At 37.0% G+C, this 16,519-nt stretch overlaps 1 protein-coding gene and 1 long non-coding RNA gene across 2 annotated transcripts; one reads left to right on the forward strand and one right to left on the reverse strand.

Moving 5' to 3' along the window:
• Positions 1-317: 317 nt before the first annotated feature.
• Positions 318-16,352, reverse strand: LOC106080654 (uncharacterized). The gene is made up of 4 exons (XM_059362468.1): positions 15,801-16,352; positions 4,351-4,534; positions 3,455-3,668; positions 318-568 (listed from the first exon to the last, which is right to left on the reverse strand). The coding sequence occupies exons 1-4, from the start codon at positions 15,802-15,804 to the stop codon at positions 416-418; spliced, it is 555 nt and encodes a 184-aa protein (XP_059218451.1). The 5' UTR covers positions 15,805-16,352; the 3' UTR covers positions 318-415.
• LOC131995004 (uncharacterized) lies at positions 12,157-13,101 on the forward strand. Its single transcript, XR_009397050.1, has 2 exons — positions 12,157-12,650; positions 12,716-13,101. It is a non-coding gene; the product is annotated as an uncharacterized LOC131995004 (long non-coding RNA).
• Positions 16,353-16,519: the final 167 nt, after the last annotated feature.

A 16,519-nucleotide genomic window follows, 5' to 3' on the forward strand; every position in this document is an offset into this window, starting at 1 on the left:
ATATACTTTTTTTACACTTTTTTTCTAAAGCAAGCTAAAAGTAACAGCTGATAACTGACAGAAGGAAGAATGCAATTACAGAGTCACAAGATGTGAAAAAATTTGTCAACACCGACTATATGAAAAATCCGCAATTACTTTTTGGGCAACCCAATACTTGGTTTATATTTCGATGTGTTACACACGGAATGACAAAATGACCATACGTCCATTCTAAGGTGGTAGATATAAAGGACGTTTTAGTTTTCATCATAAAATATTAACAATATTTTTAGTAATTGTATTAATTAATTTAAACGTATATTAAAGTCAATCAGTTCGTTTGTAATAAGAATTTTGGCATATATTTGAACATTCATATAAATTATTGAATTTTTAAAATTCTTTAATATTTTACTACTTAAATTTGATATATTTAAATAAGCACTTCTTCATTACTGACATCATGCCTAGTGTGGTGATATGACAGGATAATATCATTCAACTTCTGCAGAGCAGAAACAAATGTTGGAGAAATTACTTTCTCTAAATATTGCAAAATATAAGAGGATATATAATCAACATATAACTGAAAAATAAAGAAAAAGCTAAAGCTTAATAAATCAAAAAAATGTATAATAAAAAATGTTTTTTTTGGAAATTAAATAACAAAGTCTGGTTCGGCCTGGACAAACTTTGGATACCCACCAACTCGAGTATTTATATAAACAACATTTCGTCAAAATCTGGTGAAATATTCTTTATTTATGAACATAGGTATATCGAAATATGATCTGTTCTGAACCAAACTCGCCACAATTCACTGTTCCAAATTCCAGTCAAATCGAGTAATGGATGGGTCTTATATGAGTTTAAGACCATTAATCGGAAGATTTATATATATGACAATATGATCCTATTTGCACGATATTCGGTGAGGATACGTAGGGGTCAATCTCAATGCCAAATTTGAGCGAAGTAGAGTAATAAATTGGCCAATTATGGGAGAAAGACCTGCAACCGGGAGATCAGTCTATATGGGGAATATACCCAAAATGGTCCGTTCTGAACCATTTTCGGCATCGACGCACAGAGGAAGAAAATCGAGGAAATAGTAAAAAATATACCGTAACAGGACGGGTAGAGATATCTCTTTCAAATTTGGAATGGTTAGAGATAAGATGTTATAGAAATCGTGTGCAAAATTTGAATGCCCTAGGTTATCGGGGCGCCTTTTGGCAGACCCCTAAAGTGGGAAAACATTTTTGTTTTGCTGGATAGTGCACAAAAAGTCCGCTAAAGGACTTTTTTACAATTTTGAACGAGACTTGATTAGTATTTTGCAATTTACGAAAGCATTTGTGGTTCGATTTAAATTTGTATGCATGCTTTGGATTCGTGACAAAGTTTACAAAGAACTTGCTACAAAAAGTGGCCACCTCTGGTAATTCAGTTAAAACCTATACAGTTTGGAAGTAAAAACAAGTGCTAAGTTTGACCGGGCCGAATCTTATACACCCTCTACTATGGATCGCATTTATCGAGTTCTTTGCTCTTTATCTCTTTTTAGGTAAACAAAGAATAATGAATAAGAATTGTCAAGTTATATTTCGATTCGGACCATAAGTGAATTGAATGTTGAAGACCTTAGTAGAAGTCATTGGGTACTATTTCAGCCCATTCGGAGAAGAATTGCGCCTTGTAGGAGCTCAAGAAGCATAATCGCGAGTTCGGTTTATATGGGTGCTGTATCAGGCTATAGATGGATTAAGATCATATTGGGCACGTATGTTGAAGGACATGGGAGAAGCCGTTGTACAAAATTTCAGCAAAACCGGTTAATAATTGCGCCCTCTAGAGGCTTAAAAAGTCAAAATCCCAGATGGGTCTATATGGGGCCTATATTAAGATATAATCCGATCTAGACCATACTCATATTGGGAGTCTTAACACCAGGCAAATTTTAGCGAAATCGGGTAATAAATGTTACTTTTGTGGGCCTAAGACCTAAAATAGGAAAATCGGTCAAAATGGGGAAAATATTCTATATGGGGGCAATACGAAGATATATTGGGTTGCCCAAAGAGTAATTGCGGATTTTTCATATAGTCGGCGTTGACAAATTTTTGGAGCCCACAAAGGAGCATTTTCGTCATATTTTACTTTATTATTTCCGTAAAGGAAAAAACGCGGAGCAGGTTGCTAAAAAGTTACGAGATGTGTATGGTGATAAAGCCTTAAAAGGAAGACAGCGTCAAAATTGGTTTCGCAAATTGCGTTCTGGATATTTTTCACTTAAAGATAAGCCACGTTCAGTTGATGATGACCAAATCAAAGCATTAATCGAATTGGATCGTCATGTAACTGAGCGTGAAATAGGAGAGAAGTTAAATATACCAAAATCAACCGTTCATTATCACATAAAAAGTCTTGGACTGGTGAAAAAGCTTGATATTTGGGTACCACATGTATTGAAAGAAATTCATTTAACAAACCGAATCAACGCTTGTGCACCTTATGCACCTTAAACGCACTGAATTCGATCCGTTTTTAAAACGAATCATAACTGGAGATGAAAAATGTATTGTTTACAACAACGTTAGTCGAAAACGATAATGGTCCAAGCATGGTGAACCAGCTCAAACCACTTCAAAGGCTGATATCCACCAAAAGAAGGTTATGCTGTCTGTTTGGTGGGATTGGAAGGGTGTGGTATATTTTGAGCTGCTTCCAAGGAACCAAACGATTAAGTCGGATGTTTACTGTCAACAATTGGACAAATTGAATACAGCCATCAAGGAGAAGCGACCAGAATTGGTCAATCGTAAAGGTGTCATATTCCACCAGGACAACGCTAGACCGCACACATCTTTGGTCACTCGCCAAAAACTGAGTGAGCTTGGCTGGGAACTTTTGATGCATCCACCATATAGCCCTGACCTTGCACCATCAGACTACCATTTATTTCGATCTTTGCAGAACTCCTTAAATGGTAAAACTTTCGGCAATGATGAGGCTATAAAATCGCACTTGGTTCAGTTTTTTGCAGATAAAGGCCAGAAAATCTATGAGCGTGGAATACTAAATTTGCCAGGAAGATGGCAAAAGGTTATCGAACAAAATGGCAATTATATATTTGATTAAAGTTCATTGTAAGTTTTATTAAAAATGCATTTACTTTCTTTTAAAAAATCCGCAATTACTTTTTAGGCAACCCAATAATACAATAAGATGATTAATGTATTCACGGTGGTGGATACAGGTCCGAACTTGACACAATTTTACTTGTTAAATACTATAGGGTGATTATAACAGACTGGCCGACGGGCATGACTAAAACGTCTTAGATTTTCACTACGTTCAAGAATATACTTTGTAGGTTCCCAATTACATACATCGAGGTGTTACAAACGGAATGTTTAGCTAAGTATAATATCTCCCCATGGTGCTGGATATAAAATGAACATAAACATACCTTAATCTCCTCATTTTCAACACCATATAATTGATGACTTTGACTTATGGCCGTCATTACCTCATTTACATAGCAGGGATTATCGAGGCCATTCTCGATTATATTGCCGTAGGTAGCCAACAGCAGTTGGGGATGTTCATGAAGACGCGATAAATTCAATTTGCCCTTTTGGTCCCGAAAACGTTCAAGGAGAGATTCATTTTCCAGAAAAAATCTAAAAACAATTTTTTATTACTCGTAATACAAATAAAACAAATAAAACAAGTAAAATTACGCTAAGTTCGGTCGGGCCGGACCGAAACGTATATACCCCCCACCATGGATCGCATTTGTCATGGTCTTCTCCCGGAGGCGCCCTCTAGGGTATTAAATACGGCAATCGGGATTATATAGGATTTATATCAGGTTTAAGAGTGATTCAGGCCACACTTGGCACGTATGTTGGGAGTCATAGCAGAAGTCATTGTGCAAAATTTTAGCCAAATAGGATTAAAATTGCGCTCTCTGTGTGCGGACGCATTGCAGCATTACCGTTTGTAGTTGATGTGAATGGATTTGATGCTCCAGTATGGCTTTTCATATCGAGTACATAATTTTTATAAATTATCAAGAAGTAAATATAATCGGGAGATTGGTTTTTATGGGAGCTATATCAAACCATAGGCCGATATGGGCCATTTACAATCCCAATCAACCTACTCTGATAGGAAGTATGTATAAAAGGAGAAATCTCATTAGACATTTTTAAATTGCCGTCCTAGGTTAGGTTAGGTTTTAGTGGCTTTCTGAAATTCGACACACTTAGACAATTTTTGTTCATTGTAATAGCACGGTAGCGACAGATCAAAGCTTTCGCTACCAGGACGCCAACCTAACTACAAAGAGTTGCTACTTACCCCTTAAATATCCGTTTTGAATGGTAGCTAAAACGTCGTTTGATAAGACGCCAACCATTATGCAAACCAGCAATTTCCGTTAAGGTGAAACCATTTTCATTTCGCAACGATTGCAACTCCAGTTGAGGTATAGGCTTAGGAAAAACAATCTGATGCGAGGACATGATTAACAAACGAAGAATTTCTGAAAAAAATAAAATTTCTATAATTTATATTTTGGTTTCTCTCTAAATTTTGTCTTTATTTATTTTGATTACATTCTAACATTAAAAAACAAGTAAAAGTGTGGCAACCATACCAGGTTTGAACCGATTTGAACCATACTTAGCACAGTTGTTGAAAGTGATACCAAAACACCATTTGCGAAAATCGGATAAGAATTGCGCCCCCTAATTAAGACCCAAGATCGGTTTATATGGCAGATATAGCAAAACATGGACCGATTTGACCCATTTACAATCCCTACCGATCTACACCAATAAAAAGTATTTGTACAAAATTTCAAGCGGCTAGCTTTACTTCTTCGAAAGTTAACGTGCTTTCGACAGACAGACGGACATGGCTAGATCGACTTAAAATGTCATGACGATCAATAATATATATATTTTATGGGGTCTTAGATGCATATTTCGAGGCGTTACAGACAGAATGACGAAATTAGTATACCCCATCCTATGGTGGAGGGTATAAAATTATATAGCCTATGTTACCTTCCAGACCAACCCATGCAAACTGTAAAAATTTCAAGGTAATCGGTTCAGCCGTTTTTGAGTCTATACGGAACAAAAAAAACAAACCGACAAACAACACACTAATTGATTTACATCACTGCTGTGATATAGGGTATTATAACTTAGTGAATTTGTTTGTAACACCCAGAAGGAAGAGAGATAGACCCATTGATAAGTATACCGATCGACTCAGAATCACTTTCTGATTCGATTTATTTACAGGTCGCAATTTTCATCCGATCGTCTTTAAATTTGGCAGAAGCATTTTCTTGGACCTAGAGACGAACCCTATTGAAATTGGAAAAAAATTGGTTCAGATTTAGATAAAGCTCCCATATATATTGGGTTGCCCCAAAAAGTAATTGCGGATTTTTTAAAAGAAAGTAAATGCATTTTTAATAAGACTTAGGATGAACTTTAATCAAATATACTTTTTTTACACTTTTTTTCTAAAACAAGCTAAAAGTAACAGCTGATAACTGACAGAAGAAAGAATGCAATTACAGAGTCACAAGCCGTTGAAAAAATTTGTCAACGCCGACTATATGAAAAATCCGCAATTACTTTTTGGGCAACCCAGTATGTTCGTCCGGTTTGAGAAATGTTGGAATAGAGTGTTCATTTGTTAAACGATTCTCTCGAAATTTGGCAGGAAGGATTTTCTTATGACTCTTAATATAACTGGTGAATTTCATAGAAATCGGTTCAGATTTGGATACAGCTCCCATATATATGTTCGTCCGATTTGGACTAATATTGCAATAATGTGGTCATTTGTTAACCGATTCTCTTGAAATTTGACAGGAATGATTTTCTCTTGACTCTTGACATTACTGCTGAATTTCATTGAAATCGGTTCACATTTAGATATAGCTGCCATATATGTATAGGGTGATTTTTTTGAGGTTAGGATTTTCATGCATTAGTATTTGACAGATCACGTGGGATTTCAGACATGGTGTCAAAGAGAAAGATGCTCAGTATGCTTTGACATTTCATCATGAATAGACTTACTAACGAGCAACGCTTGCAAATCATTGAATTTTATTACCAAAATCAGTGTTCGGTTCGAAATTTTGACAAATTTTGTTCAGCGATGAGGCTCATTTCTGGTTGAATGGCTACGTAAATAAGCAAAATTGCCGCATTTGGAGTGAAGAGCAACCAGAAGCCGTTCAAGAACTGCCCATGCATCCCGAAAAATGCACTGTTTGGTGTGGTTTGTACGCTGGTGGAATCATTGGACCGTATTTTTTCAAAGATGCTGTTGGACGCAACGTTACGGTGAATGAACACATTTCGAACCGAACACTGATTTTGGTAATAAAATTCAATGATTTGCAAGCGTTGCTCGTTAGTAAGTCTATTCATGATGAAATGTCAAAGCATACTGAGCATCTTTCTCTTTGACACCATGTCTGAAATCGCACGTGATCTGTCAAATACTAATGCATGAAAATCCTAACCTCAAAAAAATCACCCTTTATATCACCCGATTTCCACTTCTAGAGCCACTGCAAGTGCATTTATTGGCCAATCTTGCCAAGATATTGTACAACGCTTTCCTCGAAGACTACCACAAGATCGAAGAAGTTTGATCGAAATCGGGTCAGATGTAGATATAGCTCTAATATATTTGTTCGTCCGATTTCGAGAAATATTGCAATAAAGTGCTCATTTGTTAAACGAGTCTCTCGAAATTTGGCAGGAAGGACTTTCTTAAGACTCTAAATATAACTGGTGAATTTAAGAGAAATCGGTCAATATTTAGATATAGCTCTCATATATATATATGTATCTTCCGATTTTCACTTCTGGAGCCACTGCAAGCGTATTTATTTGCCTATCTTGCCTAAATCTTGTACAACGCTTGGCAGGAAGGATTTTCGTATGACTTAATATAACTGGTGAATTTCATAGAAATCGGTCAAGATTTAGATATAGCTCCTATATATGTTCATCCGATTTTGAAAAATATTCCAATAAAGTGCTCGTTTGTTAACCGATTCTCTCGAAATTTGGTAAGAAGAATTTTCTATTTCATTTAATATTGCTGTTGAATTTCATTGAAATCGGTTCAGATTTAGATATAGCTGCCATGTGTGCATTTCGACCAATTTTCACTTATAGAGCCACTGCAAGCGCAATCTAGCTAAAATTTTGCAAGTTTGGTCGAAATCAGTTCAGATTTGGATATAGCTCCCATATACATATGTATATGTTCGTCATATTTTGGGCAATTTGCAATAATGTTGTCATTTGTCAACCGTAGTTATTTGAACATACCCAATCTGAACAACAACCCATCTGAAAACATCCGCCAACATCCTTGGTTCAAAATTAGATAAAGCTCCCACTTTGTACTTATAGTGTAGATATAGGGTATAGTACAGTCGGCACCGGCAGACTTTTGCCTTTCCTTACTGGTTTAACCTCCGACAAATTCAATTTACGATCCATTTATTGTTTCAGCATGTAAAAATTATTTTTTGATTTGTATCTAGAAACTATAATAAAACTAATAAAAGTGTTGAGAAGGCAATTTGCCAGAGCTAGCAGTTTCCACGGGATTTTGAATAAAATACACCAGTTCCACAAAAGACTTGATTTATTTCACAAGTGCATTTATATTAAAATTCCTACATAAAAACATACAAGTAAAAATACAAAAATTATAACAAAAAAAAAAAACGTAACCTACTTTTTGGTATGAAAACCACTAGATTTTAATAATTATCTGCAATATTCCTCCTGAATCCGCAACACCGCGTATATGCCAACTTGCAAATTTTTATGGACTTTAAGAATATGGCGAATGAGGACGCTACTTGACATTTTAAAAACATTTAATTAAAAATTACTAGTTACTAAACACTAACAATAATTACGTTACTTAACCCTATCAATAATTACGAACTGACAGATACAAAATTGAGTTGCTATAAATTTAAATTAAGGCATTTTTGAGATTGGCGTCAACATTCCCCCCGGAGTATGACAAGAAGCTTCTTCTACGTCAGACTTAGTTTGAGCAGCAACATCCAAAATTGCCAGCTTCGTTGCAGGTCTCTCCATTACGCCTCGACATGTCAATATTTTTGCGCTGCGGACCTGACCATCTGGTGCCAACCTCGTTTCAAGTACTTTGCCTCGCAGCCAGACATTTCTAGGTAAAGAAGGGTCTACAATGATAACTAAATCCCCCTGACATAATGCCTTTGATTTCTCGTGCCATTTTGTCCTACAAGTAAGCGATGGTAAATATTCGGCCAGCCACTTCTTCCAAAATATGTTGCCATATTGTTGAGAAATAAGCCAGCTCTGTCTCAATAAGGTTCCACTGTCGTAAACTGTAGTTAAGGGTTTTAGCCCATTGGAGCTTCCCACAAGAAAATGATTCGGGGTTAAAGCTTCTGCCATATGTTCTTCAATTGGAACATATGCGAGCGGCCTCGAATTTATCACATTTTCCACCTCGATTAACATGCTCAAAAGTTGCTCATCAGTAGGGTGCCTTGAGGGCATGATCTTATACAAAACCATTTTGATTGAGCGAACTAAACGCTCCCAGGCGCCTCCCATGTGGGGTGAAGCAGGAGGATTAAAATTCCATTTGGTGTTGGCAGTTGTAAAAGTTTCGAGTAATTCGTTTTTGTTAACCTCTGCTAGCGCCTCTCTTAGTTCCCTCTCTGCTCCAATAAAATTAGTTCCATTGTCGCTATAGAACTCATGCGGTGTACCTCTACGCGCCATAAAATTGCGAATAGCCAAAATACAAGAGCTTGTCGTAAGAGAATGTGCAATCTCAATATGAACGGCCCTTATAGTGAGGCACGTAAACAAACAGCCATATCGTTTCTCTTTGTGGCGATTCACACTGACCAATATGGGCCCAAAGAAGTCTACTCCAGTATAAGAGAATGGAGATGCATAAGCAGCTACACGAGCTCGAGGTAACTTTGCCATCTGAGGGGGGTTAGGCACCACCTTGGTGATTTTACAGAATTGACAGGAACGAAAAATAGTCTTTACAGTGGTGCGAAGTTTCGAGATGGCATACTTTTGCCTCAGCTCATTCACAACTGTTTCATGATGCATATGATGAAATTTTTCGTGATAATGAAGAATTATTAATTTGGTAACATAATGTTTTCTGGGCAATATTATTGGACGCTTTTGGTCAAATGTAACATTTGCCAAATCTATTCTGCCATCAACTCGTAAAAGCCCTTCCTCCAAATAGGGTGTTTTTGAAAAAATTTCGCTGGATTTTGGCACAGGAGACTTTGTATTCAGGGCAGCAATTTCAGCTGAGTAAGTCACAGATTGCACCTGTTTATATATTATATGCTCCGCTCTCTTTAAATAATCCAGTGTTAATCCTTGGCATCTGGGCTCATTTTTTCGACAAATAGTAATAAATTTGACCACATAAGCAATAGCTCTCACCAGCCGATTCCATTTCGAAAATCGCAGCTCATTTAAAATGGGCTCGTATTTATTTATTGGGTACGAGGTATGTATTCGTTCCTCCTCTGTATTACCACTAAAACCCGTCTTTTGGGGCCACATTTCTTCAGGTTGGAACAAAAAAGCTGGTCCATGGAACCACCTACTAGAATCGGAAAAATTTGGAATTTTCGACCATTTTGTGGCATCATCGGCCACATTCTCTCTACTTGGAACCCAATTCCAATCGCTGATTGATGAGAGTTCCAGGATTTCCGTAACCCGAAATGCAACAAACTGGTTATATTTGCGATGGTCAGAGTTGATCCAACTCAAAACTGTCTTCGAATCGCTCCAAAAATATTTTTTAGAAATTCCAATTTCGTGATTATCCAGCACAAACTTCGCTAGACGCGCTCCTATTAAAGCTGCCATAAGTTCAAGCCTAGGCACTGACGTTATTTTAATTGGGGCAACTCTGGTTTTGGCAGTCACTAACGAACAAACCACATCGGCATTTTTCTTCAGTCTTAAATAACATACAGCAGCATAACCGTCCTTGCTGGCATCCACAAAGGTATGCAGCTGGACATTAACGCCTTCATAATTATGAAAAGTTTTTAGATAGCATCTTTCTATTTTGAGGTTTTCGATGTCTGGCAAAATTCGTAACCAGTGACTCCATTTTGCCGCCAATTCGTGATGGATTGGTTCATCCCACCCCGATTTGGACCTCCAAACTTCTTGCATGAGAACCTTCACGAACATAACTATGTGTCCAATTAGTCCCAGGGGGTCGTAAATGGACATTACTAGTCTAAGCATTTCTCGCTTAGTTGGAGCTTTTTTGGTTGACAATAATTCACCCTCCAGAAGCCATGATGCTATTTTAAATGTTATAACATCCTCATCATGCTCCCAAAAAACGCCCAGTACTTTCTCAACACTGTTTTCGGCTTTAAAATTTATGCATTTAACTTTCTCCGAAAGAGTAGATGCAAATGCATTCCTAACCTCCCTGCTATTGGACACCCAGTTTCTTATATTGAAACCAGCTTGGCGATGTACAAAGCACACATCTTTAACCAATTTTATTGCCTCCTCAGCCGTATCAATAGAACATAGCAAATCATCCACATAATGATTTTGTTTGATTGCCTTTGCAGCAAGGGGAAACTCTTCCAGAAATTTGTCAGCATTGTAATTCTTCACATACTGCGATATGCTGGGAGCGCATGTGGCACCAAATATCATGACGTCCATTATGTACACATCTGGCGCTCTCTCCTGGTTACAATCCCTCCAAAGAAACCGTTGCACATCACGATCTTCTGCTCTGATGTGAATTTGATGAAACATCTCTTCGATGTCTCCACATACTGCCACTTTCTTTTGCCGAAATTTAAAAAGAATTGATGGCAATGATGTCAACATATCAGGCCCCTTAAGCAGAAACGAGTTCAACGAAAATTCACCAACCCTGGCAGCCGCGTCCCACACCACACGCGATTTACCAGGCTTATTCTTATTAAAGACGGCAAAAATTGGTAAATACCAAACTTTTCCGTCGTTGCGCCTGATGTCTTTTTCATCAAGTCTACGTATGTAGCCTTTAGATAGGTATTTAGAAATTGTATCTCGAAAAATGTTTAAGAGATCAAAGTTTCGTTTTAACTTCCCTTCGAGGCAAGTTAACCGCTTTATAGCCATATCAAAACTGTTTGGCAGTTCGACACAATCAAACTTCCATAATAATGGAACCTCATAATTACCACTTGCCTTTTGCTTCATGTATTTGCTTAATAAGTTTAATGCTCGACTCTCATCTTCAGATTTAAGAGGGTCTTTTGTACATATCCCAATGCTCTCGAGTGTGTAAAAACTTCTTACTAACTCATCTAATTTTTCATCGCTAGCTGTACAATTACATACTTGAAAATTAAATGGCTTACTTGTATGATCTGGTTCGGATGTTGTGCCGTATATGAGCCATCCCAGTTTCGTTCGGACAGCAACAGGCTCATTGGAGGCACCTTCACGAATCTTGTTGGAAATACCCAAATTACGATGATTTAATCCAATAAGTAGTTTTGGCTCAGCGTTCACATAACTTTTAACAGGCAAATTTCGGAGATGGCGATAACGCTGCGCTAACAATTTGTAGTTCAAAGATTGCACTGGTAAACTTAATGATTCCACTGTACATACGTTTAAAGACACACGGGTTTTGCTGTTCCCTGAAATTTGAATTGTTAATTTCATTGAATTTTTTTCCCTTCGCTGCATACCTCCCGTCCATTTCAAACACAGGGGGCTAGCCACACCATCAATTTTTAGATCACTGGCAATTGAATTATCCATAAGGCTGACCGACGAACCCTCATCAATAAACGCATAGGTTTCGATGCTTTTATTATTTCCATATATAGTAATTGGCACAATTTTAAACAAAATATTTGTCAACATATTATTGTGGGAATTATGTATCACGTCTCTTTCATTTGAACTGTTTGTCATATTTTGATTTGACGTTTGTTTGCTTCCAACAGGTGGTGAAGGTGACGTATATCGATGTAGGGAAGAATGGTGATAGTACTCACAGCCTTCCTCGCCGCACTTTTTCTTTTTCCTGCATTCTCCCATATGCACACCCAAACAGTATTTGCAAAGCTTCTTGGTTCTCACCACGTTCCATTTTTCACTGCGTTCCAACGACTGATATGTTGGACAGTCACTCACAGCTCTGCAGTTTTTATTGTTGCATACAATGCACTTTTTATCATCACTATGAGAGTAGATAAATGCTCTCTTACTTGTAGTTGTTTTGTTGTTATTGAAGCTGCTGCTTTTAGTATGACGATTTTTATCTCGATTGTTAGAAATGGGATCAGTTGTTATTGTACTGGCTGTTAATCCAACACTGAATAACCAACTGTCAAACGCAGATAAGTTTGGTTTCTTGTTTTGAATCATAAGCTGCTGTTTTATGGTTGCCCACTGCATTTGATACGAAGATGGGAGTTTTTGCAGTAATTGTTGAAGTAAAAAAGAATTATTTATCTCATCTGGCAAGTTGCCGGCTTTAATAGTGGCGATTAGACTACGGACGTTTATCGCAAAGTGAGTCAGTGTTTGCAAATTGTTTTCATCTACCTTTGGCGATGAATTTATTCTTTCTTTTATAGAGTTCAATATCTTTTCGGGTTGGCCGTAGAGCATTCGAAGAATATCGATGACGGCAGAGACATTTGATGGATGGATAAGCAAATGCTGTACACTATAAAGTGCTTCACCTTTTAAAGACTTTTGGAGACGAATTAAGTTCTCGGCCTCCGAAAAGCAGCAAGTTGAGGTGGACCATTCGAAAGTGGAAATAAATAATGGCCAGTCTTCGGCGTGCCCGGAAAATATTGGCAGTTCCTTGGGAACAGATTGTCTAGCATTGATGCTGCTTTGTTGCAGTAGATTGCTATTATGAAATTGGGATGTGCTATTGAAACTGTTCGTTTGGGGGCGCATTGTAGATGAAATGGGTGCTTGATAAATAAAAGATTGTGTATTTTCGGGATAATTCTGGCGGGGTGCACTTGCAACAGATGGTGGAAGTTGTGTTGCAGTGTTAAAATAAGAATTTTTGGGTAAATTTATGAAAGTTACCGCATTGGGATTAAGCGAAGCAGTCTGCGTATGCAAATATCTTTGATCTCCACTATTGGTGGTGGCTGACACTGCAGCAATCGGTGCAGTATTGCCTATCGTTGAAGTTGCAATGTTACAAGCTGCTGAGCACAGGTTAGTAGAATTGGGCGGTAATTGGGTAGCACTGCCAGTTGTTACTTTATTTTGTCCCGTACCACGAGTGGTTTCACTATTGGAGTTTCGTTCTGCTGAACTATTAGGCATATCCAAGTAAGACGTTTCTTCAAACAAATGTGTGGACTGCGCATGTACACCATTGTTGTTGGTAGACATTAAGGCTGATTCGGCTTGCTGGTCATGATTGGGAAGTTGATTGACCCAGTTTTGGACCGATTGAGAACTAGTTGATGAATTTTCATTTACGGTTGCAGCTTCCTGCAGAAGGTCATATTTTTTGTTTAGAAATTCTAAATTGAGATTTCTCTCTTCTTCAAGACGCTGTAGTTGTAGTTGAATGCTACGTGCATGAGATTGGCGCGAGACAGCAGAGGAATGGCTTCGGATACTATGGGTAGGCGAAGGTGGCCTGCGGTCTGCACAGTCTGGACAGAGTTGATTCGTTCTATTGGCATTTTTAAGGCAAATTTTATGAAATACTCTTTTGCATTCCATGCAAGATAACATGTTTGAGTCAGGGGGATTTGGACATAGGATGCAACCATTATCATTTTGTGGTTGACCCGTTGTAATGTCGTTATTCATTGTACTTACTGCGAGATTGGCAAAAATATTGATGCTATGGGTGAGTCAGATGGCGACGAAGTATACGGCAAAAAGAATTTTAAAATGTTGAGAAGGCAATTTGCCAGAGCTAGCAGTTTCCACGGGATTTTGAATAAAATACACCAGTTCCACAAAAGACTTGATTTATTTCACAAGTGCATTTATATTAAAATTCCTACATAAAAACATACAAGTAAAAATACAAAAATTATAACAAAAAAAAAAAACGTAACCTACTTTTTGGTATGAAAACCACTAGATTTTAATAATTATCTGCAATATTCCTCCTGAATCCGCAACACCGCGTATATGCCAACTTGCAAATTTTTATGGACTTTAAGAATATGGCGAATGAGGACGCTACTTGACATTTTAAAAACATTTAATTAAAAATTACTAGTTACTAAACACTAACAATAATTACGTTACTTAACCCTATCAATAATTACGAACTGACAGATACAAAATTGAGTTGCTATAAATTTAAATTAAGGCATTTTTGAGATTGGCGTCAACAAAAAGGTTGAATATAAAATGGAATGCAAATGATTAGTGCTTAATTTACACAGAAAAAAAATACAAATAATTCGTTTATACAAAAAGAAATAAAAATAATCAGTTTACCCTATAACATAATATAATAATTAAAGAAACATGTTTAATATTCACCCATCCTCCGGTGTAAAAATCGACCGCAGTCATAGTCGAAGGCGAATTTCACATCTCATGGTATTCTGTAACGTTTTTGTCTTTGACGCTTTAGTAGTAGAAGCATAATAACCAAAAATATAAAACAATGTTCAATCAATCAAAACAAAAAGCAGATGTTTGCATGACATAATTACCCGGCAGTGTACCGTAAACAGCTGAGTACAATTTTTTTTGCGAAGTGCACCATCAGTCAACATGTTTTGGTTGTGTGTGTGTGTATTATAGTTATGAACCATAACACACACAAACAACGAAAAATGACGCGAACTAGTAACATACACAAAATCGGAGTTGCACTTATCACGGATTTTGACAGATAGCAAGATATGTTCATTTACAGGTAGTGACAATTGCCCAACAACAAAATATTGAGTGCACTATCTGTCAAAATCAGTGATTAGTGCAACTCTGATTTTGCGTATGTTACTATTTCGTGCCATTTTTCGTTGTTTGTTGTATTATTATTCTTAACTACAATACACACACACAACCAAAAATTCGTTAACAGACAGTGTACTCTGCGAGAAAAAATTTTACTCAGCTGTTTACGGTACACTACCTGGTAATTATGTCATGACAGATAGTGCACTCTATATTTTGTTGTTGGGCAACTGCCACTACCTGTAAATGAATGAATATATCTTGGATGTTTGTAAAGAGCAGTAGGTGTGTTCGTCATGTTTTCCAGTAAAAATATGCAGGTGGGTAAGAACTTTTACTCTCGTTTGTTGTTTATTATGTTTAAACAAAATAAAAACGCTATTTTTAATAAAAATGAGTTCAAGGATGCCAATTGGTGATAGGAAAACCTCTCCTCCCTCCTTCTGGCAAATAGTGTACGCGAAAACACTTAGTGTCATCGGGAAAATTAAGAAAACAATAGTTAAAAGAAAAGCTTTAAATGTTTAAACCCCATTTACACTGCTCATTAAATCCGGATTTAGGGCTTTCGTCAGCTGATTTTATAAAGGGAAAACAGATGATCAAGCCATGAAATCGATTTGAAGAGCAGTGCAAAAAGGGTTTTAGTTTTGTTTAGATATTGATTTTCTTGTAGTGATAGTAAATAATGCAAAATCGGAAAGAATTCGCCAACTGTACAAAATGAGTAAGTCACAAATGTTGACTGTGACTTACTCATTCTTCATGAAGACAGCTACCAAGAAGACGCTGTACTTAAATTATTAAACAGCCACAATATACCTACACCGTCGGTCCTACACAGCAAAAATATTCTTTATCCTCTTGAAAATCAAAGACGATTTAGCCATGTCTGTTTCTCTGTCAGTTGCAAGCCCTCTATGACCCTTAAATATGAAGCTAACGAGCAGAAAGTTGATGTAGATTATATTTTCCCATTGACAGTTTAAGTTAAAAGTTGGGTTCTATGTTAGAAATATACATTAATATAGCCTCATATAGAGCGAGCTCCCTATGTACAGTCATAAAATAAACATTTTTTATCAATATTGGTGAAATTTAGTTTGGAACCTCCGACGTCCAGCTAAATACGGTCCAAATCGCATCATAGTTGGATGTAAAGACCGATTTTCCGAATGATCTTTCATAAAATTTCTATTTTTTACGCAAGTGCACAGAATTTGACTCATAGTTGGATATAAAGACCGATTTTCCGAATGAACTTTCATAAAATTTCTATTTTTACTCAAGTCAGTTATTGGAAGTCATAACAAAACATCTCATGCGAAATTTTAATCAAATCGGATGAGAATTGGTCGGTCTATTGGCTCAAGTAGTCAAGATCCAAGATCGGTTTATATGACAGCTATACCAAATTATGAACCGATTTGAATCATTCTCAATACAGTTGTTGGAAGTGATACCAAAACAATACG

This window comes from Stomoxys calcitrans, chromosome 2 (genome assembly GCF_963082655.1).
Source record: "Stomoxys calcitrans chromosome 2, idStoCalc2.1, whole genome shotgun sequence".
NCBI classification, from domain to species: Eukaryota; Metazoa; Arthropoda; class Insecta; order Diptera; family Muscidae; genus Stomoxys; species Stomoxys calcitrans.

Bases quoted from the DNA above. Each gene is read 5' to 3' on its own strand.
- LOC106080654 (XM_059362468.1), bottom strand. The intron at 3,669-4,350 runs GTAAGTAGCAAC...AATTGTTTTTAG, and splicing joins TCAAAACGGATATTTAAGGG to ATTTTTTCTGGAAAATGAAT. The intron at 569-3,454 runs GTATGTTTATGT...TTTATTTTTCAG, and splicing joins TTGAAAATGAGGAGATTAAG to TTATATGTTGATTATATATC.